The sequence below is a fragment of the Acomys minous genome (genome assembly GCF_964271855.1).
Source record: "Acomys minous genome assembly, chromosome: 16".
Lineage (NCBI taxonomy): Eukaryota > Metazoa > Chordata > Mammalia > Rodentia > Muridae > Acomys > Acomys minous.
The window spans coordinates 94,583,363-94,610,874 of record NC_140498.1 but is presented as its reverse complement, the minus strand read 5'-3'; the positions used below and the strand labels follow the sequence as shown (position 1 = coordinate 94,610,874).

Here is a 27,512-nt window from a genome sequence, read left to right as displayed (position 1 = left end):
CTCTGCCCACCATGGCCTTCAGACTCAACTGTGTGGGGATAGCGCCTTTCAGCAACTGTTGCCATGTAGGCATGCATGCACCCTAGCTGGGCGCCCATGGGGTCCCTCTGCACAAGTGTGTGATCAGGAGCGACACGGGACAACGCCATGGAGTTGTCCTCCATGTACCTCGGGTGGGCAAACCCATGCCACATGATGGAACGGCAGCCTGAGGTGGCTATTCGCATGCTGTAAGGAGGTTCTGCCCTTTTGTTTTGTCATCTAAGCATCTAGCAACCAGCAGGGAGGGAGGGCTAAGTAAGAGGTTGGCGGGAGATTTCCCCAGCCGTCCAAGCATGACTGACACCATACTATGCATTTTAGGGGCAGGGCAGAGTTCAGAGACACTGGGACAGTCTGGGAAGGCTTCCCGGAGGAAGTGGTGTAAGAGCTGGGATGGAAGCAGGGGCTGAGGGAAGTGTTCTGGCACCAGGCTCAGCTGCTGGATTCTTCCTCTCTTTTCCACACGACCAGGCAGATATACAAGAGATGCCCACAGGGTGCTGAACACATGGCCGTGTTTCCACAACAGGAGGCTAGAAACCTGTGTACATATTGGCACTCACAGGGAGGACCAGCAGTGTCGAGGTAGTTGAGGAGGGCGCCTCTGAGCGGCAGACACTTCAGAGGCTGAGAAAGAGCTAGAGAGCGCAGCATGCCGGGCCTTAAGACGGGTGAGAGTTTAGAATATGTGAGGAACTGAGGTGGGCAGCCGAGGAGAGGCCACTCATTCACCAGAGCTGGTCTCCCAGGCAACCAGGACAGCCAGCTCAGATTTCCAAAAGTGTCCCTTGACTGAGACTGTGTGTGCACAGGGACCTCAGAAAAATGGTTCTTTTTAACAGTGACTCAGTGAGGCTGTGCCCTTCCCCACACAGCCTAGCCTGTTACAGCCACGTGGGCAGAGTGGCCAAGAGAGACACCGCAGGGTGAGGACCCCTCCAGCTCAGCCACGTAGTTCACCTGCCGGGCACCTGAGGCTCACTGCTCGGGAGCTGGGGCTGAGCGGTGGCCTCCTCAGTCTATAGGGGCACTCGGGGTGCAGACTGAAGGGCCCCTGGGTATGTGGCTATCGAGGGTCAGTTAGGAAGCTGCCTGCTTAGACACAAGAAAGTCGGCAGCCAGCTCAGGGTATGTGAAGTTGGCGTGGATACTCTCTACGGATCAGACACTGCTAGCCCCGCCCCCATTCATGTTGAGTCCACACTCCTAAAAGGATGAACCAATCACGTGAGCCCCCATCAGTTGCAGGAAGCACCTCCCTCCTCTGAATGTTATTTCTGCTGCTCTTCACCAGGCCTGGCGCAGCACAGAGCTCCCGTTTTACAACCGAGTAAACTAAGGCACAGAGAGGTAGATGCCCACAGACAAGTCTCAGGGGCCTCTGGACACAACTCAGAATGGGGTGAAACACCTGTTAGCTAAGGCACATTAACAGGGACCCACGGGCCAGGTCCCAGCTAGAGCAGATAGCTACTCTGGCGTTGATTCTCCAAGTGACTGTTGGAGGTTGGCCTGGTGTCTTCTTTTGATGCTAATTTCTGCTTGCTGTCTCTGTGACCCACCATGCCTAAGAGCCTAACCTGTTTGACCAAGAAAAGATCATCACACCTGGGCAGGGTAAATGGGATAGACGTGGCTAAGGGTCCAGGGCTGGGGGAGACAGAGGGAATCTTGGGAAGGGGGAGAGACCTGAGAAGAGCAGGAAGGAAGAGGCCATCCCATGGGTCATGGCGCGCATCAGTGGAGGGTTCAGCCCAGACCGAGAGCATTAACAAGTATTTGGGATCATGGATGGGAGGCAGCTCAATAGAAACGATTAGAAGCAGATGGCACGTGATTGGGGGAGGGTATGGGATGCCTGCCCCACTATGGGAGGTAGTTTAGGGCATTAATATCTGCCCTGCCCCAGGTTAACTAAGGCTATTTTAAAATATAACAGGTGTGTCTGTGTCTTCATTGATTGCTAGTGAGTTAGGAAATACCTCTGTAATAATAATTATAGGGCTGATGGTAAACATTATTCGGCCTTACTGATAAATTAACCTCAGCAAGCGACCTCTGCTCCTACCCTGGATCTGGCCCCTACCTTGGACACCCCAGACAATGACTCCTTCAGGATGGTTCCGAATGCCCAGCATAAGATGGCCACACAGTGGGTCATAAGGCAGCCCCATGGGGGATAAAACAGGTTACCACGAGGGGTTTCCCATTTCAAATGGGAAAACTAAGGCCCAAGCAGAGTTGGGGGGTTGGTATGTGTGTTAGGGCACAACTGGGCTGTACAGTTGTGGGTTTGGCACGCCTAGCGGACTTGACCCCACTGTCTCTGAGTGAGACGGTGTCCAGGTGGCACGGGGGCCAGTAAGGTTTGACCAGGGAGATGCGATGTTGGGGGAGGGGGGACTCACTAGAGAGCCACTCAGTTAGAGGTGCTCTGGGGGCCTACTCACTAACAAAGCCCCCTGAGAATGGTAATTCCCCCAGGATTTGAGAAGGATGCACTGTTAGGGGTCACCCCAGGAACCCCTGAACCAGAGCTTTAATCAGCTTGCTCAGCTACACCCCTGACTGTTCGGCCAGCTTCTTGTTTGCTCAGGCTAGTCTCTGTTTGCTCAGGCTAACTCCCCTCTGCCTTCCCAGGCTAGCTCTCCGCCTGTTCAGACTCTGAACAGGGCTGCGAGCTCGAGGTGAGCTGTAGCCACAGGGAGCACCGGGTCTTCCACGCCTGCTCAAGAGAGTGGGGGTTGGATATCTGGAAAGTGGGGTGCATTTGCGATTGTTGAGGGCCTCTTGTGCTGGGCTCTGTGGCTCTCCGGGCAGAAGAGACAAAGTCGCTTGCTTCAATAGTGGGGGCTCCTGGGGCCACTTGCACCCAGTAGGAGGCTCAACTCCTATCTTACTCTTGTCACTGCTCTAGACCCTCAGGGTCCCCAGAAACCTGGGTGGTGCCTGCTGCAGGGTTCAAGGCAATGGATGGAGATTTGTAGACAACTATATGGCGGACTCTTCAGAGATCAGAGAAACGGGCACCTGGCTGAGTGAGGCCAGGTCACAGGGAGAAAGGTGGCCAGGCAAGACATTCATTGTGAGCCAACAGAACGGGCCCCAGAGAAAACAGAGCTGAGGTCTGTGGAGGCCACAGCAGTGACATCCACCCCATCCACTGACCCGCGGCAGTAGTGACAGCCACCCCACCCACTGACCCACAGTGGCAGTGACATCCACCCCACCCACTGACCCACAGTGGCAGTGACATCCACCCCACCCACTGACCCACAGTGGCAGTGACATCCACCCCACCCATGGACCCACAGTGTCTATGAAGCCTCACAGGCCCATCACACACTGCTCCTGGGTCAGAGTGAGGTCACCCAGTCAGCCAGAAGATGACTCAGCTTCCTAGTACCCCGGTGTGTGGGAGTCACCTGAGCATGGATGGGAGTCCCATCCCCACAAAGCCTGGTGTAGTGACAGGGGTGCAGCAGGCACGTGGGTTGTGTGGGAATGCGATGGGTTGGTGCAGTCAGTTGGAGAGGCTGTGGCAGTCCTGTCATAGAGTCAGGAGGAGAGAAAGGACGCTCCGCCTCCGGGGCTGCCACGCCCATTATGCAGATGTGGAAACCAAGTCTTAGAATGGTTCAGAAGCTCGTGACATCACCCAACAGGAAGGGTGAGGTCAGGACGTCATCAGAGAGCCTGTCAGTCATGTGACGGAGAAATGAGACAGATGGGGGTGGGGGGGAAGGGGAATGGGGGGACGCGACACACAGAAAGCAGAGTGGGGGAGGGGTGCAGGTGGGAAGAGCTGGTCCTGGGTGGTTTTGTCTCTGCCCCCCTGGAGCTAGCAGGCTTGTGGGCACGGGGGACATGGTGACCCCAGGGTTCTCACTGAGAAACAGAAGGACAGGCAGTAAGTGGACAGGCGTGTAGACTTTCACTGCCTTTTCTCCTTCATTTGCAAGTGTCCCCACCTTTGTCTGGTAGAGAGGAAAAAAGTTAACTCTGAGCAGAGCCTCAGGGTTGCCCTGTCTTTCCTTCTCGTTCTTTGTCATTCACCCTGTCAGGGTGGCAGGAGAGATCTCGAACCCGTCCTGCGTCACTCCTACAAACCATCTCTGGGGGTCTGGAGTCTCTTTGCCATTAGTTTCATTCACGCCCATTTTACAGTTTGGAAAACTAAGGCCGGTGGGGGGGTGGGGGGGGGAGGGCTGTGGGGAGGATTAAGTGTTCTTCTGAGGGCGGGTGGCAGGAAGCCAGAAGCCAGGAATCTTTCCCATAGCGACGTCCTGGACCCACAGTTTACACTCTATGAAGTGCTAGCAAGAAGTGGGGCTGAGCGTGGCCGGGCGCCATGGGTGGGGACATGCAGGAGCTGGGGAGGAAGTATGGAAGCAGCTATGAAGGTGGCGTGCTCCCGGGCGGGACAGTGAGGACAGTCCCTTCAGTGCACCAGTCCCTGTGTGGCGGGCAAAAGGAGGAGAGGACGGGGCTTTGAGGGAGCGCACTGCTTCCAGTGTTCCACCATGGCTGGCTGGGCCAAACAGGGCTGCCTCACAGTGAGACAGACTCTCCGGGTTAGGGGTTGGGGGGAAAGGAGGCAGCGGGGGTGTCACAGACCCCTAAAATAAACAGCGAACCCCCAAGAATAAGGAATGGGTTCGAGGCCAGCCTGGTCTAACAAAGTGAGTCCGGGACAGTGAAGGCTATACAGAGAGACCCTGTCTCGAAAAACCAAAACCAAAAACAACAAACAAAAATATTGGAGCCCAGCTCACACTAAAAGGTGACTGCACGCAATCTCATTTGATTGCTCACAGCAGCTCAGGGGACAGGGCCTCAGGGCCTGAAGGGACATTCCTAAGGTCCTGTTACTCGGAGTCCCAAGGGCCTGTCAAGTGCCAACTGCCTTGGGGTTGTGTCCAAGGGCAGATCCAGCATCCAAGCCAGACCCTTCTGCATCTGCCCTGGATCTTTCTGCTCCTACAAACTGGCTGAGAGCCCTGCCCTCAGGTCAGGGCTACCCCCCCACCCCCCACTCCCCCCTCCCCCCGCCCCAGAAGACCTCTGAGTCAGCGTCAGGAAGGAGCAAGAATGCAGGAGAGACTGAGACCAAGTCCTTGTCACCCCACTTGCACGCAAAGGGACTTTTACTGCGTAGCCTCAGTTTCCCCACCTGTAGAGTAAGGTGTTCTGCTCTCTCTAGCCCTCCTGGTGCTTGAGAGAAGGAATTCGGGGGTCAGAGGGTAACTCTAGCAGGGCCAGACCAGACCGTCACTCTCATGTCTTTCTTGGGGGTCAGTGACCCTGGCTCAGCCTGTTTTAGCCATGTATGCTGTCTGCACATGGGGCCCAGGTCCTTAGTGAACCCCAGTGGGGAGGTAAGGATAAAATTGTGAGCTATAGCCAGGCGTGGTGGTGCACACCTTTAATCCCAGGACTCGGGAGGCAAAGGCAGGCGGATCACTGTGAGTTCAAGGCCAGCCTGGTCTACAAAGCAAGTCTAGGACAGCCAAGACTACACAGAGAGAACCTGTCTCAAAAAACCAATAAAAACCAATAAATAAATAAATTTTAAAAAGTGAGCTACAGAGCAGCAGTGGGGAGCACACAGGGCAGAGGGGACAAAGCTGGGTTGTGGGCAACCTGGCTGTTCAGAGAGGAAGAGTCTCCCAAGGGAGTCAAGAGCCCTAATGCCCCCCCCCCTCCAGGTTGAGCCTGGGACCCCAGTGTGGCTGTCTCCCTGTGACAATGGGCCATCTGAAAGCAAGTCAGGGGACCTGTGAGGGACATAGCCTGAAGCAGTGATGGCATCCGGAGGAGGTAGAAGGGAGGGCTGGGCAGGCAGGAACAGCAAAGGCAGAACTGTGGAGTCCAGGCTGGGCTGAGCATGTGGCTGTTGGGCGCACAGTGGTGGCTGCAGGTGGCAGGAGAGGGACTGGGGGGTGCTGGGAAAGTGGGACCATCACCAGGACAGCACCAACCCCAGCCTGCCACCTGCTCCACACCCGAGAAGCACCTAAGAAAACGTGCGAGAACTTGTTTTTCCCATATGTAAATCGGGGACAGTGCTGTCACTCAGGGCCTGACTTCTGTTTTGTTTTGTTTTTGTTTTTATAGACAGGGTTTCTCTGTGTAGCCTTGGCTTCAGGGCCTGACTTTAAGGGTGGAAGTGACTAGTGGCTATGGCCAGGCTGTGTGTTTGCTGGATCTGAGCCTGGCTATCCTTAATTATGATGCTAAATTGGTGCTAAAGAAGTGGTCATGGCAGCTGGGTGGTGGTGGCGCACGCTTTTAATGCCAGCATTCGGGAGGCAGAGGCAGGCGGATCTCTGAATTAGAGGCCAGCCTGGTCTACAGAGTGAGTCCAGGACAACCAGGACTACATAGAGAAACCCTGTCTGGAAAAACCAAAAGAAAAGAGAGAGAGAGAGAGAGAGAGAGAGAGAGAGAGAGAGAGAGAGAGAGAGAGAGAGAGAGAGAGATTTGGGAACCAGGTGCTGTTTCATGTGTCGCAGGCTTTACGCTCATAGTGTCCCCTGATGGGGACAGTGGTCTGGGATTTACATGTGAAGAGTCAAGGCTCAGAGAAGTTGAGGGAACGGCTTGAGGGGACCCAGGGTCAGAAGCACAAGCCCCCACCTCTGCCGATGTGCTCACTGCTTCCTGGATTCACCCCTGGCAGGTTCTAGTCCACGCAGGTAGCCTGGGGCCTCCTGCAACCCGATGACGACGGAGGCTCTCCTCCACAGCCCCTTAGCCCGGCTGGCGCAGAGCAGCAAGAAAGCTGGAGAGGGAGTGGGGCTCTCACAGGCATCCCTGGGAGGTGGGGAGGCTGTGGGGTGAGGGCAAGAGAGTGGGGTCAACCCCTCCCCCTTACACCGTAGTCTCTGGAGGCCCAGGAGACAGATGGCATGGCCCAGGCCAGGGCCTGGACTGTCGCTCAGATGAGTTATGAGCAAGCCAAAGGGGTGGCAGCCAGGAAAACAGAAACAATAGCACCGAGACTTAGAACAATGGGGCCACGTGCCGCAGGGGCAACAGTCGTTTGGGGCACAATGGGCCCCACCAAGGGACAGCCGCCGGGCCAACTGTTACCACTGACATGGACCAGCCAGTTTTCAAATGATTTCCAGGCCCTGTTTTCCTACGAGGCAACCAATGGCCGAGGTAGCCGATAGTCACCTGATACCGGCTTCATGGGCTGAGGGCCCAGGTCTGTGACAACTGAGCAGCGGTGGTTATGGCAACACTAACTGTGGCTCTAAAAACACAGGGACAGAGAGCAGAGATGGGAGAGAGAGGACGTGAGCTTGGAGATGCCAGGCGAAGACGGCAGGCCACATAGGAATCCCCCACGAGGGCAGGAGGGACCTAGAGGCTATGGCTCTATGACGCAAGCCCTTCTCTCTCCTCCTGTCTTTGTGAGAGCCTGTCTCACACTGGTTAACTCCAGGGTGTGGGGTGCAGTACCTCTTGGCAACAAAGCAGACAGACCCTGGTATTGGCACTGATGCCGGACTGCATGCGCATCTCGGTGTGGCATATACATGGTGACGTCACAAAGCTGTTGGCCACATGGCACATGGGACTTAAGGGATACCAGGGTCATCTCCCCATTTGGGGTCTTGCCCGGCACCTCTTTCTGCAGAAAGCTGCGTGTTTAATCGATGACATGTGTCTATGCCTATATCTCCCTGCTGGTGACTGGTAGCCCTGATGGGGACCCAGAGGCAGCCCCTGGCTGCAGGCTGTGCCACCTGCTCCTGGCCCCTCACTTCCTGTGCTACTGGCCTTAACCAAGTGACTCATTGTGCTGAGCCTCAGTTTACCATATGTAAAAAGGGGGTACAGCGTGTGCATATACCTTACCTAAAATGTTTGGAACCAGAAGTGTTTTTGAATCTCAGTTTGGAGATCTGGGGAGTATTTGGATATATACAGTGAGCCATCTTTGCGGAGGAGCCAGAGAGCAAGGATGGAATTCACTGGTGTCTCTTGTGTCTCACACGCCCAGCACAGAGGGATTTATAGATGCTCCTTCCATCCCCTCCACTTTTGGACAGTGACCCCGGAGACGATCTGAGGTGTGATATTTCCCGCTGAGGCATCATGGAGGCAACGCGGTAAGTTCTGGATTTTGAGCTTTTGGTTTTTGCAACAGGCTCCTGCCTTCTGTGGGTGATGATGACCTCCCCGGGGACCTTCAGTCGCTGTCATGGCTCACAGCCGTGGACGTGCCTCGGCTGCAGCAGATGGCGAGTGCACGGATAGACCTGAGCAGCTCCAGTGTGCCACACTCACACCCAGGTAGGCTCAAGGGGAGGAGGTGACTTGTGACCCTGCCACCAGCCTGCTCCTTCTGTCTCTCTGGCCTCTCTGCCTGTATCTGTAAAAAGGGGGGAATCCCCTCTTTCTGGGAGCATGTCCACACCTTAGCGATATGCCAAGCCCCAGGGAAGACAGCCAGGACAGTTCAACCACCTCACACTGCCAGCAAATGTGTGGTGGGCCAATGCACCTGAGGTCCATCCTTGCATGCGCTAAGAGTGGGGTTTAGATTTTTCTGAAGACAGCAAGAAAATGAAGATGACAGGCCAGGTGGCTGGCACAGCCTAAATAAAGCCTTTGCTGTCTGACCAGTTACAAAACAAATGTGGGCTGGAGAGATGGCTGAGAGGTGAAGAGCATTGGCTGTTCTTCCAAAGGTCCTGAGTTCGATTCCCAGCAACCACATGGTGGCTCACAACCATCTACAATGAGATCTGGTGTCCTCCTCTGGGATGTAGGCACACGTACAGGCAGAACACTGTATACATAATAAATAAATAAAGCTTCTAAAAAAAAGTACAAAACAAGTGTACTGCCTTCTGTTCTAGAAGACTCTGAGATAATCTTGGCACTTAGGAGGTACTCCATAAATGACAGGAAGCTGTAATCAAAGACAGTGGACTGAAGACAGGACTGTCGGAAAATGGTGACAGAAATGCCACTGTGACAGAAGAACAGGACGGAAGTGGACATCAGTGCTTGGCAGGATGGCTTGGGTTGGCAGGGGAAGGGGGGGGACTGTTCTTGAGAGCAAAGGAGCAGGAAATACTCGTTTACTTTTGAGACAAGGTCTCCCTAAAGATCGCAGACTGGCCTTGAATTATAGATGCTCCTGCCTCAATCTCCCAAGTGCATTGCCAGAAATAGATATTTTAGAGTTTTTAAAAACTCATCCTTCAGAGAGGTGTGTGATGGCCCTGCCCCTCGGTGGCCACCATTTCCAGCAGAGCGGCTTCTCTGTACCTTCCTCCTACAGGTGCCTCGGCTGGGGTCGCTGACCTTCATGTGGGTACGACCCCACGTCCCCTGCTCCGTGGCCAAGCTGCCATGGTCCCCAGAGGCGTGCTGGGCTTGGGCCCCCTAGGCAGCCACAGAGCCAGCGTAAGTGCCACTACATGGCTGGGAAAGAGGCGGGCACCTGTCTGTCCCTGACTTTCTGTCTCATGCTCTCCAGGCTGGGCAGATGAGCCAGTTCCCCATAGGAGGCCAGTCGTCATCAGGCCTACAGGAAATGCCACAGCTGTATTCACCTGCTACCCAAGTCCAGTTCCCCCTGCCTCCGGGGTCCCAGCAGGTACCATAGGCTTGGAGAGAGTCTGTCCTGCAGTCGCCTGTGCCCAGCCAGGGGCCTTTCTGGATCTCAGCTCACTTCTCAGGCTCCCACAGATAAGACCCCCGCCCCCCCACCCCACCCCTACCCCATGCTGCTGTTGATATCCTTCACGCCTTGCTGGGGACACGGGAGCATCTCCCTGCGGTTAGAGGCCGGGCTGGGCTTTGTGGCTCGCCTCTGCTCTGTCTCACCACCCTTTTCTCTCTACTGCCTGGCCCCATCCCTTCCTGTGAAGTGCCCTCCCGCGGGCCTCTATGGCTCTCCATTTGCAGCCCGGCCTTCCTACCCACAGGCCCACGTGGCAGTGCATTCAACTCAGGAGCTGCACTCCAAACACTACCCCAAGCCCATCTACTCCTACAGGTGAGGTCTGACTGCCCAGAAAGAGGGAGCAAGGGCTGCCTTTGGGGCATCTTAGTAGACAGCTAGGAAGGGTGACCCGACTCCCAAGGGAACCCCCAGCTGAGACCTCGTCTTGGGAGAGACGGAGCGTGTACCCCGGCCAACCCCACACCAAGACGCTGCTCACAGGCTGTGTGGCCTGGCCTCCCCAAGCCTGTTTCTTCAGATTGAAAAGTCAGTCTGGTTTTGGAGGCAGGAAAAAGCATCTTGGAGATGAAGGCTAAGCACCCCTGGGAGTGAGGTCAAAGGGCAAGCAGGATTTCTCAGCACGCTGCAGTGGCTGGGCCGGGAGATGGGTAGGGAAGAGACAGGGTAGGCTCACAGAAAGGTGCCGACACTTGGAGTGCAGAGGGGCTGGTACGAAGCAGTGCAGAACTCCTGGCAGAGGGGACCCCAGGCTGTCGGCTGAGTTCTGTTTGCTGCCTCATCTCTGGCCCCAGCTGTCTGATCGCCATGGCCTTGAAGAACAGCAAGACAGGCAGCCTGCCCGTGAGTGAGATCTACAGCTTCATGAAGGAGCACTTCCCTTACTTCAAGGTGAGGGCTCTGACCCGGGGGGGGGGGGCGGGCACCAGCCCAGGGGGGGCACCAGCCCCACCCACCCCCACCCCACCCCTGCCTCCTCCTGGCATTGCTGGGACCCAGAGCTTCCTCCGTGCTCCACGCTCTTAGCCCCACAGTTTTGTCATGCCTGGCAGGGAGGACCGGTGTAAGTACGCCCATATAGATGCCATTTGCAAAGAAGACGGGGCATCTGAACATGAGTTTGCCATGCACCTCGGGGTGTGGAAAACAGAGGGGCCCCGGCTTCGTTATTCAGCAGAGACCCAGACAGCAGTGTGGCTAAGCATGGCTTCAGCAAGAGTCTTTGCTGGCAAGTTCAGAAGGATATAGGGAGATCTTGTCAGTGGCCGGAGTGTGGTTGGCCATTAGTCACCCTGTAAACTTCAACCCCCAAAGACCGACTGGCAGTCAGGGTTCCCAGGTCACATGATCTCAGGCCCGGTCAGTATCCCAATTAGAGAGAGATGCTGGAAAGCGTGGGCTGGGAGAGCTGGGTACCAATATCTGATTGCCTAGGAGTGCAGTGTGAGCATCTGAGAGTGATTTGTATCTGGGAAGCTGTACAACCCTTGCCACCAGTCTCCCCTGATCCTACCCCTGTGGGAGATGAGAAGGGACATTCCTGAGCCCTAGACTGTGGTCCAACTACAGGTCCCCAACCACCAGGGCAGGGCCTCCCGCGTGCCACCGTCCCCACTCTTCCCTCTCATCTCCCCGGCTTGTATTGTAGACCTAATTAGTTCCCTGCGTCCTGCCCTGACCAGCATGGGCTTGAGCGTGCCCTGGGCGGGGAAAGTTGCGGGGAAGGGTGTCACCTGAGGAGCCTCCCGGGTACCCATGTCTCCCCCGCAGACAGCACCTGACGGCTGGAAGAACTCAGTGAGACATAACCTGTCTCTGAACAAATGCTTCGAGAAGGTGGAAAACAAGTCCAGCGGCTCCTCGCGCAAGGGCTGCCTGTGGGCCCTGAACCTGGCACGCATCGACAAGATGGAGGAGGAGATGCACAAGTGGAAGAGAAAAGACCTCGCCGCCATACACCGCAGCATGGCCAACCCCGGTGAGCCCTGCCCCACCGCCTCCCCGGCCTCTCAAGGCTCCCTGCCCCCCACCCCCCCACTCCCCACTTCCACCCCCATCTCCCATCCCCCTGCTCCCCACTCCCCCACCCCCCACCCCCCACCTCCAGCTCCCCCAACCCCCACCCCCAACTCCTCCATCCCCATTGCTGTTGAATCTGCCACTCCACCGCTCTGGGATGGCATTGGCGGGAGTGTGTTGGGAATAATGAGAGGTCTGGAGAGATGGCTGCCTGGCTAAGAGTGTTTCCTACTCTTACAGAGTCGGGGGTGAGGGGTTGGGTGGGGAGGTGAGGGGGGGGTGTCCAGCTTCTCAGTCTCCGCACTGGGCCACTCATAACTGTCTGTAGCTCCAGATGCGGGGCATCCGGTATCTCTTTATGGCAGGTACCCATGTACATGTGGCAGAGGTGAGAGAGGGAGGGAGGGAGAGAGGGAGAGAGGGAAAGGGGGAGAAAGAGGGGAGAGACAGAGAAAGAAAGAAAGAAAGAAAGAAAGAAAGAAAGAAAGAAAGAAAGAGGAGGGAGGCAGGAAGAGACAGAGAGAGAGAGAGAGAGAGAGAGAGAGAGAGAGAGAGAGAGAGAGAGAGAGAGTACATCTTTGGTAAAATAGACAGGCATGGCAGCATATGTCTGTGAGCTGTGTTGGGGAGGCAGAGATGGGTGGGTCCCTGGGGCACACTGGTCAGACAGTCTAGCTGAATAGGTGAGGTGACTCCAGGTGACAGCGCTGGGGTGGGGCAGTGATGCTCCACTCAGCCGGAGAGGGCCTTACATGGCGCTCATCCCAGGACTCCCCAGCCCTGGTCTAAGCACGTGCAGTAAGATCCTGGGCAGGTCCTCTGGCCTTCTAGATTCTCATCTCTCAAATGGTCCAGCTAGATCTTGGGTCCCTTGTGGTCAGCCTCGTGCTGCATCCCAGGAAACGAAGGCAGCAGCCACCACACATGAGTGATTTCCAGGGCTGGGGAGATGGCTGAGTGGGAAAAGCACTGCAGTGAGGACCGAACCCCACCTCCGTGGTGCACATACACGCACACACACTTTTTAAAAAAAATATTTGTATTTAGTTTTAATTTATGTGCATTGGTGTGAGGGTGTCAGATCTTGGAGTTACAGACATTCACCAGCTGCCATGTGGGTGCTGGGAATTGAACCCCGGTCCTTTGGAAGAGCAGGCAGTGCTCTTAACCGCTGAGCCATCTCTCCAGCCCCCCACTTTTTTTTAAAGAGAGATTTCTGTTCTTCGTTTTCAGCCATTCTCACAGAAGGGGGTCCATTTAGCCCACAGCAAATGGGCTGTGTTGTTTTCAGCACTGGGTTTTTTGTTTTTGCACAGACTGGTGAGATCTCTTTAAGCATTAATGATCTGGCTATCAAATGGGACCTTCACCCCTACCTCAGCTCCCTCTGGAAGGGCTGGTGAGAGTTCATGTAAAGTCTTAGGGCCACAGGTCTGTGCCTGTTAGGATTTCATGGCAACTCCCATTCCTTGAAGGCCTTTCAATGGCTCGGGATGGAGTTGCATCTCCATAGCAACCCAGCGCGGAATGCATCACCCTGTCTCATAGAAGAGGGGACAGAGAGTCTAAGATGGTTGCTAAGTTCACATGGGTGGTGGCACGGGGGGCGTAGGGGCTGGTGACAGCAGGAGCCTCTGAGTAACCCTTCCTACCTGTCTGCAGAGGAACTGGACAAGCTCATCTCAGACCGGCCAGAAAGCTGCCGGCGTCCTGGCAGACCAGGGGAGACTCATACCACCACAGTGGCCACGGCCCACAGCTGCCTGGCCAGCTCCCAGCTCCCACCAAAGCCACTGATGACCCTGTCCCTGCAGTCAGTCCCCCTGCACCACCAGGTCCAGCCCCAGGCACGCCTGGCCCCAGGCTCCCCGGCACCGGCCCAAACCCCGCCTCTTCATGCCATACCTAATCTCAGCCCAGGGCCTCTCCCCCAGCCAGCCATGGGTAGGGCTCCCGGGGACTTTGTCAACATCAGCACCGACATGAACACGGAGGTGGACGCCCTGGACCCCAGCATCATGGACTTCGCTCTACAGGGTGAGGTGTAGGAGATGGGGGGTTGGGCAGGGTTGGAGGCAGAGAGTCTGCCTGCACCCACCCTTAACATCGTCACCATGACAACCACCTCACCTATTAAAACACTTAATGAGCACGTGCTGTAGACCAACCATGCACTTCCTAGGCCCCACCTGGCCCCACCCTGCCACCGCCCCAAGGCCCTGCCACTCATCCTCATTCTGCTGATGAGGACAATGGAGCAAAAAGAACGTTGAGTTGTGTGCCAGCCTGGGTCCCCTGGCTACTCACTGACAGACCCAGGATTTAAGCCTAGTACCCCAAACTTTTCTTCAGCAACGGCTTCAAAGTTGTACGCGCGCACGCGCGCTGAGTCAGACAGGTTTACACTTGGCCCAGTGGCCCCTTCAGTAAGTCAAGAGTGAGGCTACGGTATATAAAAGTCTATGCATCCAAGAACCACACAGGGCATCCCGTGCTTCAGCGAAGGCTTCCAGCCCATCTGACCCCTAACACACATGCACCTGCTGTGTTCTGGCCCTTGTGTCTGGTCCCTCACTAGGGACCAGGAGCAGGTGGCTGGTCTGTCCCAGCTGTGGAAAGGCATGTGCCATCTCTCTCCCCGCCCCTCTCACCCTGGACCAGAGAGAGTCAAGCCAGAAGGGCAAACGGTGTCACCCCATAAGGACCACACGCCTTCCACACGTTACCCCTCCTCACCTCAGAGGTGGGTGTTCGGATCAGATCGCCTCTGTCTTACACAGTGGCTCAGAGACTAAAGCGGCTCTCCCAGGGACACACAGCAGCAGGAGGAAGACCAGGGCTGGACCTCTGCTTCTACTCTGCTCTGTGATAACATATGACCCGTGCCTCTCTCCCTAAGGAGGGGATTTGAACTCAGGGCCGGTTGGCCCTAAGCCCCTTACCCAGATGCTTTTTGTCTCTGCAAGGTAACCTGTGGGAAGAGATGAAGGAGGACAGCTTCAGCCTGGACACGCTAGGGGCCTTCGGAGACTCCCCACTCGGCTGTGACCTGGGGGCCGCAAGCCTAACCCCTGTCCCCGGCAGCGGTGACCAGTCCTTCTCCGATGTGCAGGTGACAGGTCTCTATGCTGCATATGCCACCCCAGACAGTGTGGCCCCACCGATGGCCACCTCAGCGCAGTACCTGGGCATTCCAGGAAACAAATCCATTCCTCTGTTGTGAGCCGCCCCCGGGCCAGGAAGAAAGACGCCATGGCCCCACAGGGACCCCAGCTGCTGGTTGACAAGGAAGTGACAGCTCTTGGTTCTTCCTGCTTCCCCCTCCCGCCACCCCACTATGCCACTACAGGACACTTATGGGGCACCCAAGTCAGAAGCCTCGGAGAATGGCGAGCAGGCCACTTCTGCTGCAGGGCCCGAGACAGAGGCATGGCCATGTTGAGACCTGGCATTTCTTAGCCTGGGCTCCTGGCAGGGCCCTGGATGGTGAGCGGCCCACATTGGGACAGAGTGGTGTGTCACAGAGACACAGCGGGGGGGGGGGGGGGGAGCTCTGAGCGCACACATTCTGCTAGGACAGGAACTTCCGCCTGTCTCAGCATGGCTGAAGGCTGGAGAAAGACCAAGTCAGCCTTGGACCTGCCTGGTGACAAGGCCGACCTCCGCCCATTGATTACTCCTAGAGTCTCTAGAGCCATGCTGACTGTTGGGACCATGTGTAAATTTATTTATATTTATTGCTACTCCAGCTGAGGTTGCCGGAATGAGACTGTTGGCAGACCCCCGCCCACCCCCTGCCCCCCACCCCCCCACCCCCCACCCCCAACCCCCACTCAGCAATCCTTGCTCCCTAGTGACCCTGAGTCACATAGCCAGCCTGGCCAGCAACCCGGGCAGCCCCACCCCCATCCCCCTCCGCGTTCAGAGCATGAGCAAGCACTGAGCACTGTTGCTGCTGGGAAGTGCCCCGTCGTTTTCCTATGAGGTCAGACCTTTCCCTCAGTGTTTAATCATGGCTTACATATACTCCCGGGGACAGCCAGGAGGGGAGGTTCCCTAGTATTGAGTTTGAAGAGGATTTCTCTAAGGCCTGTGGGGCTGAGACCTGTCTGTGCTGGGACTCAGACACTCATAACCGGAAGACATGAACCTGGAGCCCTGAGCCTGCGTCACCCTGAGCAGCGTGGACTACTACTGGCACGGCCGCCTTTTCCTTGTTATGCCTATGACGTCATTCTCTTGTTCCTTAACTGGTTTTTCCAAATGAGAGTTCTTCAGGTAGGTGGGTCACTGGGTAGAAGTGTGGGGGCCACCTCCACCCACTCTTTTCTACCTTGATGTTGGACTCCCTATCTTGGGGTTCACACCCTAGGGCCCAGTGTTCAGGAGAACCAACAGGTGGGCCAGCAGTCTTCAAGGGGCCATTTCTCAGGTCTCCCTACACCCTGTCTCTAGACCGTGCAGCCCAGCCATCTGGTCAGCCTTGCCCAGCTGCTATGTGCCAGGGCCCTCCCCACCCTGATAAGTCACACTGTTTAAGTGTTAAGCCCCCATATCTGGGCAGTGCCAAGACTCTGTAGCTATAGTACTGAGTAACTGTCTGTTGTCAATAAAGGCTGAACTGCAGCTGTGTGGCTCAATAGAGCCGGCGGGGGGGAAGGGAACCGGTAGTGCACGGCATGGAAACCCGGGCTGGCCCCTGACACCAAGTTCCCACCAAATGAGGATGGGGGTGGTCAGTGAAATTCACATGGCTGGCATCCACTGGCCCTCAGCATGAACACTTGACAGGTAGTCAATGACTCCCAAAGAGCAGCAGCTCAGAGAGACAGAGAGAGACAGAGATGATGCATGGCGTGAGGATGGTCTACACGTGCCAGCCTCAATTCGGGAGGGGCTGCTCCAAGCTGGGGACAGTGCAGCAGAAAGACTCCTGCCTGTTTATCACCCCGCATGACATGCCAGGCCAGGGTTGCGTCACCCCTTGGGGAGGTTGTGGCTTAGTACTTAGTACCCTTATTTTGCTGGTAAAGAAATGGTGGCTTGTGCTGGATGCAATGATGCACCCTTTAATCCCAGCACTCGGGAGGCAGAGGCAGGCGGATCGCTGTGAGTTCGAGGCCAGCCTGGTCGACAGAGTGAGTCCAGGACAGCCAAGGCTACACAGAGAAACCCTGTCTCGAAAAAAGAAAGAAAGAGGGAAAGAAGGAAGGAAGGAAAAGAAAGAAAGGAAGTAATGACGGCTTGGACAACTCCAAATTACCAGTACTGGGAACCCTACTCCATGGCTTACCCATCACGTGCGCCCCGAGACAAGCCCAACCAGCAGAAACATCATGTCCCCAGCCACGCCCAAGACAGGTGATGACCCCGCCACCCTGCAGATGCCCTGCTCTTAGTCCAGTGAGGCCCTTGGACTGCTGGTCCTCTGTAAGGGGATAAATCTGCTGTGTTATTGAGCCACAGAAAACCAATCCTATTGACGCTGTAAGGGTAAACTGAGGCCAGGAGAAGTTAAGTGAGACTAGGCGCATTAGTGAGACACACCAGGTCCCACGTATCCGCTGGTTTAAAGAGGCACAAACCTCTCCCACAGGACTGACTCCCAGGTCTTTAGACACCTGCCCTTTCCCCTAACAGCAGTTTCTGGGATTCCAGGTGGGGTTAGGGAAGGGGTGGAGCCCTGCTAACAGCTGGAAGTGGAGCAGTGGGACCAGAACCACCTCTTCCAGTTCTGTGGGGACGCTGGCCTCGGGTCGCCAGGCCTCTTAGTTCGAGGACAACGAGACAGATGCCGATGTGACTGACATCCAGCTCTGGCACCAGTGGCCTCCTACCCTTAGGGCACCCTGCCCACCTGTCTCTCATCACCGCCCTCTGCTCGCCAGCAGTGTGCGCAGGGACCGGCAACACCAGGAGACGGGAGCCACGTGAGCTTAGTTCTGGGCACTGTTTTCCCTGCTTCCCCTGCCCGTGGGGTGTTCAGCTCCCACAGGCATCTTCAGGGGTCTCTACCCCCCACTCCCGATGCTTCCCACCTTCTGGGACTGGGCAGCTTCTCCGAGTAAACATAGGAACCTGGTGGCTTAGCTGCTTTCTGTTGCCCTGATGAAGAACAAAGCCAAAAGCAACTGGGGGTGAAAGGGTTTGTTCGACTTACTTGTCACCTCAGAGGGAAGTCAGGACAGGCACTCAAGCAGGGCAGGAGCCTGAAGGCAGGAGCTGATGCAGAGGCCATGGAGGATGCTGCTCACTGGCTTGCTCCCCATGGCTTGCTCAGCCTGCTTTCTTACAGAACCTGGGACCACCTGACCATCCAGGGGGCAAAGCCCCTCCCACATGAATCACTCATCAAGAAAATGCGACACAGTCTTGCTTACAAGCCATCTGTGTGGAGGTTATGTCCTCAGTCGAGATTACCTGGTCCCAGATGGCCCTAGTCTGTGTGAAACTGAAGAAAAACAACTAGCCGGCACACCTGGCCAAGCTCCCGGACGACCAGCGGCTCCCGGACCCTTAATGTTCTGGGTGATATACAAGTCTTGGGGCTGGAAAGATGGCTCAGGGGTTAAGAGCCCTGGCTGCTCTTCCAGAGGACACAGGTTCAGTTACCAGCACCCACATGGCAGCTCACACCTGTCTGTAGCTCCAGGTGCACAGACATATGTGCAGGCAAAACACCAATGCACATATAAATAAATACTAAAAAAAGAAAAAAGAAAAAAAAAAAAAAGAAAAACCTCCCTGGACTCCGAAAGGGACAGCAGATCAGGGCTAATTTATACTTTGTTTGGTACAAGGGCGTGCTTGCTAGAGTGAAAGCTTCCTGGGCCAACCCCCCTCCCAAGCAAAGTTTTCACAAAGGTCTCCAATGTTTGAAAGAGAGGGGGTTTCTGAGAAGACCTGAGAACTGCCTACCCCCCACCACCACCAGTCCACAGAATAGGTGAAGGCCAAAGGATTTCCTTCAAAAAATAGTTTATTTTGCAGATCTCCCAGAAGCCCCTTCAGCCCTCCTGAATGGTCAGGGCAGCAGCTAGTCAGTCTAGGGTCTCCTCCACATCAAGAAGCCCCTGGCCAGAAGAACCCTTCATCCCCCAGAATGGCCCCCTCGGCTGCCACAGCTGTCACGGGCACATTTCTGTTGTAATCAGGTACCTCAAGTAGCCTGGTTTGCAGACAGTCCCCTGGGTGGCTGTGGCCTCACCCTGGAGTTACACTTGGTGTCTTCCAGACACACTGTCAGGGCAGCATGTGATGGCTAACTCCCCCAGCCCGTCAGTGGCACAGACTAACTCACTCAGACCCTGATGCTGTGGGGCCCGTGGGTGCTGGGAAAGCCTTCGTGAGCAAACACACAGTGCTTGCAGCACAGTCCTGGGTCACTGTGCCAGAGCTGTTGGCCACTGTCATGATACGAAGGCACAAGGTGAGGAAGGTCAGGCAGCAGGGTACTTGGTACCATATGGGTCACTGATCTGCAGCAGGCATTGGTGTGAGGTCCAGTCTTTGCTCTACTTGGGAAGGAAGGGCTTACAGAGCCCCAGAATCCGGGCAGTAGACTCCTCCAGTGGATGCCAACCATCCTGCCCATTTGTCCCTTTATCTCTGGAGACTGTCTGATAGAACAGCCTGTCCATAGGATGATCTTCCTGACTCACTAAGGGCCACTTGGGCCAGGCGTGGTGGCGCACGCCTTTAATCCCAGCTCTCGGGAGGCAGAGGCAGGCAGATCGCTATGAGTTTGAGGCCAGACTGGACTACGAAGTGAGTCCAGGACAGCCAAGGCTACACAGAGAAACCCTGTCTCGAAAAACCAAGGGGGGGCGGGGAATAAAGAGCCACTTGGAGAACAAAATGTCAGTCTATTCTCTTAAATGAGAAATGGAAATATTGCCCCCGCTTGGGTGCCTAGGTGTCTAGTAAGCTTTGTCACGAAAAGAGGTTTTCCTGGGTCTTTTCTGGCATTTTCTTTGGCTCATTTACTCAGCAGAAGGACCCAAGGGGCTGTGTGCAAACCAATGTGCAAGTGTCTTGTGGTCAGTGGTCCAGGATACTGGGCCCCTATTCCAAGGAAAACACAAGGAACTCAGGGTTCCATTCACCTCAGAGAGGCAGCGGACTTATCCCGGGACAAACCCTGAAGTCCTCAGGTGAGAGGACGTCATGCCAGCCTGGCAAGGGTCACAGTGGCCTTTTGTCAAGGAAGACGCTGGTCAAGAATAGCAGCTCATTTGGAGTGCTCAGGATGGCTTTGTGAACGTCCCCAAAACAAGCCTGAGTCCCGCGAAGGGCTGCCGCGTGGCTGTCCCGGGGTCCAGGGTCTTGAGCATGGCCAGAGTTGCTCAGGGGGAAGCTGGGTTTTCTGTGGTAGACAGCAGCTGAACCACCTGTATCCGCTCAGCCGGGGTGAGGTGCTGGCTCAGGTACGCCACGCAGTCCATAGTCACCTCCGGGTTTTCTTGAACCAGACTACAAAGAAGGAGAGAGACAGGCGGGTCACTCTCGCCACTTAGTCCAGTCTCTAGGTGGCAGTGACCTTGTCTAGGGCACTATGTTTCTCTTGAGTGGACCAGAGCTCGGAGCTCTGATTCCCCCACCCCACCCCAGGGGGATGGGAAGGAGGGAGAGAGGGAGAGAAGGAGGTGGGAGTGAGGGAGAGAGAGAGAGGGGGAGGGAGGGAGAGAGGGAGGGGGAGGGAGGGAGAGAGGGAGGGGCAGACAGTCCTGAAGGTAGAATGCCTCAGGGTGGCATAGCCCTTTCCAGTCACTGGCTGTGTCATATAATCTGAGGTGTGACACCCCAAAACGAGGATCCCAGGTGTCCTGTGAACCACCTCCTTGGGAAAGACTGACAGGGAGGGTGTCCTTCTAATCAACCAAGTGCTGCTATGACACAAGTTACCACATCGACCCAGCCCTGCCCCTTCTACCCACCACAGCTCTGTTGCTGAGGGGTGTCCCCTCGCCCATGAGGCTGGGCTGATGCTGGCATCGCGACAGGCCAGTGCGCCAGAGGCTGGCCACGGGCACACCGCTCACCTTTGGATGGTCTTGAGGACAGAGTCTCGCTTCAGATAATTGATGTTCTCTCGGATGGTGGAGCGTGGGCCGTCTCTGGCTGACCAGTGCTGTTCCAGCCACTGGACCACAACCTGGTTGCTGTCCCACAGGTAGGCCTGGAGGTCAGTGGGTACGGGTTCAGTCTACCTCAGGTGGGGATGCAGCTGCAGGGACAGCACCCGGCAGCCCCTCCCCCCCCCCCAGCGCCTGCACGCTGCAGCTCCCCTCAGGCCCTCAGGTGTTCAGGCCCACCTTGACCGCACCCTCCGTCTCCACAAACCAGCGTCGCAGCATGGATTGCGTGTGCTCGTGGCTCAGCTCCGGGCTGGCTCGGAGAATCTCCTGTTTCACCTGGGCCTCCAGAAGCAGCCGGCGCAGCCGCCAGTAGAAGAAGGTGCGCGCGGTCTTCCATTCTAGCACATCCTGTGGACAGGCCTGCCTCAGCACCCACGAAGGAGCCAGGATGCAGGGAGCGGCCAGGACCACGCCCCAGGCTGGCTACCTGGCTGGTGCCCACCTTATCCTATAAGTAGGAATGTCGTGCGTAGGGGGCAGAGCTCCTACGGAGGGGGACACAGAGCAGGGCTCTGCAGGACCCTATAGGGCTGGACAACAGTGTCCTCGGAACCAAACTGCTATCTATATTTACTTCTTCTCCCACGAAACTCAATCTCAGGCTAGCTCCCACAAGAAAAATGGCCAGCTATGGGCATGGGCCAGTGGGCATGGGGTGTCCTCTTAGGAGCAGGTCATGGGATCAGTGTCAGCACAAACAAGGCTTCAAGCCTCACAAGAAGTGCAAACTACAGCCATCTGAACACACTCAAGTTACTCTGACATTTCCAAAGCCCCTGCCTCCTGGAGTCTCCCTCAGGGTTAAAGACGGAGGCTGTGGGCTCCTGCTGGCACACCCAGACCGAATGCCCACCCTCCACCCACCCACCCGCAAGCCCTCTGTGCCCCTGCTGGGCTCCATCCTAGGCCCCTATAAGCTCCTCTGTGTCTGGGGCCCCGGTGGCCTTGGGGACGCTCACAGAAATGATTCCTTTCTCCAGCATATGGCCTGGCGTGTCGTGCAGGTCGGCGAACTGCACTGCCACCTGGTGGTAGACAGGAAGCAGCAGGTCCTCCCGGGCCTTCAGCTGGCTCTCCAACTCCCTGCGGTCCCTGTCAGGGAGCTGGGCTGTCCCTGCAGGTGAGCAGACAGCAGTCAGGACCCAAGGGCCTGGGAGGGATGGCTACGTGGGGTGGGTTTGTTGGTTTGTTTGAAAAGGCCCAAAGCTGGGCTGCGACTCTGCCAACACTGCTCCTATGCTCCTGCGGCCTCGGATGCTCTCACAGCCCCCAGGAGAGCATCTGTGTGAAGTCCCAGCCTTGCCCCGGGCAGCTGCTGTCTTCAGACATATAATAAATACAGTGGGGCTATACTGACTCCCTGCCACAGCTCTGCTGGGGGGTGTGGGTGGGAGGTAGAAATGAATACAACACCGTGTAACAAGGGAACACATAGTTAGAATCCTAATAAGGGGCCTGGCAAGATGGCTCGGTGGAGAAAGAATGTTTGCTGACAAGCCTGAGGACGTGGGTTTGACTCCCGGGATGCACGCAGTGGGCAGAGAGAACTGACTCCTGCGAGCTGTCCTCCGACCTCCACCTGTGTGCTGTGGCATGTAAATACACACAAACACAAAATAAGTGTAATAAAAAGGAAAGGCCCCTACAAAAGGTGTTTCAAGACATAACGCCAACTCCACACAAACCCAAAGTCACAGAGGCCCTGGGCATCCAGATGTGAGCACAGGGGAATCCCACGCTGTAACAAACGTGTGGCCGACACAGTCATAGGCGTGGCCACCTCGTCGACATCCAGGGAGAAGGACATCGAAGATCAGAAGTGAAGGGAAGCATTTGTCAAATAAGATCTCTGACTCCGGACTCTAAGGGAACATGAGCTCCCGAGCGCTTTACTCAGTCTCACTCTGTATGTACAGAACAGCAACTTAACTGTGGGACCGCAGGACGAACATCCCTCACCTAAGGCTCTCCAGCCTGACCCTCTGGGTGGCCCAACGGCAATGTCCCCACCCCCTGGTCCCAGAGATGGGCTGTGGTCAGAACACAGACGCTCTGAAAATGAACTTCACAGCTCTATCTGAGCCCATTTGCCAAGTCGGTGACCATACAAAGCACCGCCCCCCAAATATCTGCCGTCAGAGCTACTTCCAGCCCAAGCCCTTCTGGTGTCCTGTGGAAGGTGCTGACTGCAGATATGGCCTGGCCTTTGGGTGTCACTGTCTGATGGCTCTGTGTGACACTTGTTCATTCTACCTTTGATGCACTGAGAATTGGCGCCTTCACCAACCCGGGGGTAGCGCCTGTGTGAGCCCACCTGGGGGTGGCGCCTGTGTGAGCCCACCTGGGGGTGGCGCCTGTGTGAGCCCACCTGGGGGTGGCGCCTGTGAGCCCACCTGGGGGTGGCGCCTGTGAGCCCACCTGGGGTAGCGCCTGTGTGAGCCCACCTGGGGTAGCGCCTGTGTGAGCCCACCTGGGGGTGGCGCCTGTGAGCCCACCTGGGGGTGGCGCCTGTGTGAGCCCACCTGGGGTGGCGCCTGTGTGAGCCACTTACCCAGCTGTCCCACAAGCTTCTTGCACACCGGGTCTATCCTTCTCATGGTCTTCACCAGATCTTTCTTCCGGAACTTAATCTCCACGGTACCCTCTGGCTCCAGAACACCCCCTCTGAACAGAGAAGAGGAAAAGGGTGTGGGGTGGAGACTAAGGACAGACACCCCAGGTCTCCCAGCTTCCTGACCCAGCTCCTTTTTTTTTTTTTAAATTTGTGTATTTCTTTGAGTGTATTATGACTTTGTGTGTGTGGTGTATGTGTAACTGTGTGTATGTGTTTGTGTGTGTGCCTGTAAAGATCATAGGCCAATGTCAGGTCCTTACTTTTTGAGGCAGGGTCTCTCTCTGAACCTGGAGCTGACTTGACTAGACTGGCCAGCCAGTGAGCTCCAGGGATTGCCCTAGCCCTGCTCCATACCCTCGGGGCCAAGGCTATTCCACGCTGCCACGGCCGACCACTTACCCTTCTCCGGGTATTGTCCTCTGGGAGCCTAACTGTGCTGAGAAAATTCTAGGTGACACACCCACCTGCTCTCTTTGTCGGCGTACATCTCTATGCACAGGGGGTTGATGGTGGAGTCCAGGACGACCCAGGAGCCTCCGCGGAGCTCGGCGCAGGGGGGGATGTAGATGAGAATCGGCTGCTTGAACAGCCGGAGGCCGTCCACAATGTAGGCTCCAAACTTCAGCATCTGCTCATACATGTCTGCAAAGCGAGGCCTGCTTAGGAGCCTTGGGCCCCAGCGGCGGCACACCACACCGACAGAGCCCGCAGCCTCCTCTACCCTGGGCTCCTGAGGGAGCCTCGGAGAGCTGGGGGCTGGTCCAGGTCTGGCTCCCTCCCCTCGGAGCCCATGTGACCTTGGGCAGGTTGCTCTCCTGCATGGGCGTGTCCTCATCTGCAAATGCACTGCCACCTTCTAAGTCCCTTCCAGCTCTGGGCGAGGAGCCCCAGCTCACACATGCATCCGGTACACACAACCCCCACAGCACAGCAGTGCCCCGCCTTACAAGGAGATCCCTCCAAGTCCCCTCACACCCTATGTGGTGACACTGCAATGTTGACCCCAGTGACAACAGCTCCATGTGTGAGACCAGAGCGTGGGACCCTCCCTGTAGTCCTCTCACCTCAGCTCCTCCCTCAGCAGCCAGTGGGACCCGCTATCTCTCTCTGGGGGACTTACAGGGACTGCAACTCCAAGGCCAGCTGTGAGGAGGCTGCATGGAGCCTTCTTCATGCTCCCACACAGGAAGGCAACGACTACCCAGGTCACCAAGGAGCTTGCAGAGCAGAGATCTCCCTGTCCTGCCCTTCCCCTGACTGCAGGAAGTCACCTGCCTCCCACGCTTAGCTCCTCATCTATAAACCAGGCGGTTACCTGACCAGTGTCCTCCCAGGGCTGTTGAGAGGCGCAACAGGGCTGGCCTTACCCTTCATGCCGCCGGAGAAGCCTCTCCAGTTGGCAAAGATCATGAGGGGCAGATGCTCCTGGTTGAAGTCTCTGATGACCTGCGCGGTCTTGTAGGCGGAGTCCGGGAACCACACCTGGCCCGCCTGCTGGATGATCTGCGACACAGAGTCACTTAGGTCAGACAGTGACCCTGGGCCATGCGCGGACAATAGGGCCAGCGATCACAGCTTCATCCTGTGCTGTTTTATATCAACTCGATACAAGACAAGCCACCCGAGAGAGGAGGGAGCCTCAATTGAGAAAATGCCTCCATGAGATCGGGCTGTAGCAAGCCTGTCGGGCATTTTCTTATTTAGTGATTGATGGGGAGGGCTCAGCCCACTGTGGGTGGTGCCATCCCCTGGGCTGGTGGTCCAGGTTCTATAAGAAAGCAGGCTGAGCAAGCCATGGAGAGCAAGCCAGTGAGCAGCATCCTCCATGGCCTCTGCGTCACCTCCTGCCTCCAGCTTCCTGCCCTGCTTGAGTTCCTGTCCTGACTTCCTTCAGTGATGGACTATGGTGTGGAAGTGTGAGCCGAATAAACCCTTTCCTCCCCCAGTTGCTTTGGTCATGGTGTTTTATTTTATCACAATAGTAACCCTCACCAGCACATGTGCCCATATGCATGTACCAGGGCCCTTAGGACTCCCACAGGTCCCTCTATTCCCATGCACGCCCTGATGGCCACACAGCCCAGGCCTCACTGCAGCTCCCAGCAGCGGAAGTCGAATGCGGGTGGGGGATGGGGACCTTTCCCACCCTGAGAAGGAGCCCGGAATACTGGAATATTATGTGTCCCGTGGAGATGTGGTGGGGAGACAGGCAGAGCCCCCCCAGGCCAAGCCCTGCTTGATGCCTCTGCCCCCTGTGAGAGGATCTACTCCTGTCGGCAGAGGTCATGGCTCCCGGCCCCTCACCTTGGCCTCCGAATCCAAGTTGGCAGGGTCAGCAGGGACGGCCACCTCCACGGTCCGAGTCTCCACGGCAATCACTCCCACAGGGATGCCCCCCAGCCTGCAAGGCGAGCGCGCATGAGCTCAGCACTCGGCTGCCTCAGGGTGGGATAGCTCAGTGGTACAGTGTCTTGCTTGGCAATGCACAGGGCCCTGGGTTCCATCCCGGCTACTCAAAAACCAGGGAGAGAGTGAGCAACACCAAACACCACAGAGCCGGGCTCAGATGAGCCCATGACATCACTGCCTGTCATCCTGGGCCATCAACAGCCAGAGCACCACTCTGTGTTTTATCCATGAACGATCCTACCAGGGTGGGTGGAGCTGTCTCCACAGGGAGAGCTTCGTAGTGAGGAGTTCATTCAAGGACTGTACAAAAAGGGTTTGTAAAATAAAGGGACGGGGGCTGGAGAGATGGCTCAGAGGTTAAGAGCACTGTCTGCTTTTCCAAAGGTCCTGTGTAGACTTGGCTGTCCTGGACTCCCTTGGTAGATCAGGTTGGCCTTGAACTCACATCCATCCACCTGCCTCTGCCTCCCAAGTGCTGGGATTAAAGGCATACGCTCCACACCCTGCCTTTTTCCTTTATTTTTGAGATTGTAATTTAATTACAATGTTTCTCCCTTCCCTCCCCCCTCCCTTCCCTCCCCCTCCCTTCCCTCCCCCCTCCCTTTGCCCCCCCTCCATCCTCCCCATATGCCCTTCCCTGTTCTTCAAATTCATGGCCTTTGGTTTTATTGCAATTGCATGCACATATGTGTTTGTACACACATGTATAGTCCTAACTATAAACTGCTCAGTCTGTATGTGACTTGTATGTATGTCTTCAGGGAGGACTGCTTGGCATTGGACAACCAGTGGTGTTCTCTTCCCTGGGGAGGCCCACCTCTCCCCCTCCCGGCTTTCCTCGGCTGCCTGTAGTTCTTTGTGGAGGGTTGACACCTCATGGGTTTTTTCCCCCTCTCTAGTTTGGCAGTGTATATTAGTTCAGCTCATGTACTTGGAGTCTGTGGTGGTGGTGGTGGTGGTGTGTGTGCGTGTGTGTGTGTGTGTGTGTGTGTGTGAACCTGCATGTTCACTGTCAGGTGTCTTCCTTAATCATTGGCCACTTCACTGTCTGATACAGGGTCTGTCATATCCTGTATGAGCTCTCCAGCTTGGCTGCACTGGCAGACCAGCGAGCTACTGGGCCCTGACTCTATAGCCCTAGTGCTGGGATTATACACACTGCTGCACCCAGCTTTTCAAGTGGATGCCCAGGATCCGAACTCGGGTCCTCCTGCTTGCATGGTGAGCACTATGCCTTCTTAGCTATCTCCCCATTCCGTACATTTGGCTTTTGCACTCAGCAAAATCTAGGAACCAAGGAGAAAAGGGCCCTGGTAACATCTGGTGGATAGGGAATGCAGTAGGTGTGTGCAGCAGGTGTGTGCAGCAGGTATGTGCAGCAGGTGTGTGTAGCAGGTATGTGCAGTAGGCATATGCAGCAGGCATGTGCAACAGGTGTGTACAGCAGGCATATGCATCAGGTTGTGCCACAAGCATGTAAAGCAGGCATGTGCAACAGGTTGTGCCACAGGCATGTGCAGCAAGCATATGCAGCAGGCATGCACAACAGGTTGTGCCAAAGGCATTTGCAGCAGGTGTGTGC

General features: G+C 56.2%; 2 protein-coding genes across 7 annotated transcripts in view; one reads left to right on the top strand and one right to left on the bottom strand.

The window, feature by feature from the left end:
- Nucleotides 1-147: 147 nt before the first annotated feature.
- Nucleotides 148-15,284, top strand: FOXN4 (forkhead box N4; the record flags this gene model as incomplete). The annotated part of the gene is made up of 9 exons (XM_084763690.1): nucleotides 148-230; nucleotides 8,204-8,349; nucleotides 9,347-9,471; nucleotides 9,545-9,664; nucleotides 9,939-10,066; nucleotides 10,546-10,642; nucleotides 11,522-11,729; nucleotides 13,433-13,807; nucleotides 14,737-15,284. The coding sequence occupies 9 exons, from the start codon at nucleotides 148-150 to the stop codon at nucleotides 14,991-14,993; spliced, it is 1,539 nt and encodes a 512-aa protein (XP_084619816.1). The 3' UTR covers nucleotides 14,994-15,284.
- Nucleotides 15,285-18,731: 3,447 nt separating this feature from the next.
- Nucleotides 18,732-27,512, bottom strand: part of ACACB (acetyl-CoA carboxylase beta) — a 106,133-nt gene continuing 97,352 nt past the window's right edge. For 4 of the 6 annotated variants that reach the window (XM_084761394.1, XM_084761393.1, XM_084761395.1 and 1 more), the window contains 8 exons: nucleotides 25,826-25,922; nucleotides 24,889-25,024; nucleotides 23,986-24,163; nucleotides 23,459-23,571; nucleotides 21,867-22,021; nucleotides 21,085-21,255; nucleotides 20,812-20,948; nucleotides 18,732-20,242 (listed from right to left, as the gene is read on the bottom strand). In XM_084761394.1, coding sequence (XP_084617520.1) covers nucleotides 20,116-20,242; nucleotides 20,812-20,948; nucleotides 21,085-21,255; nucleotides 21,867-22,021; nucleotides 23,459-23,571; nucleotides 23,986-24,163; nucleotides 24,889-25,024; nucleotides 25,826-25,922 — 1,114 coding nt within the window. In that variant the 3' untranslated portion in view covers nucleotides 18,732-20,115. Of the gene's footprint in view, nucleotides 20,243-20,811; nucleotides 20,949-21,084; nucleotides 21,256-21,866; nucleotides 22,022-22,350; nucleotides 23,276-23,402; nucleotides 23,572-23,985; nucleotides 24,164-24,888; nucleotides 25,025-25,825; nucleotides 25,923-27,512 lie in introns of those variants that run through there. The other 2 variants (XM_084761396.1, XM_084761397.1) reach the window with 2 other exon arrangements.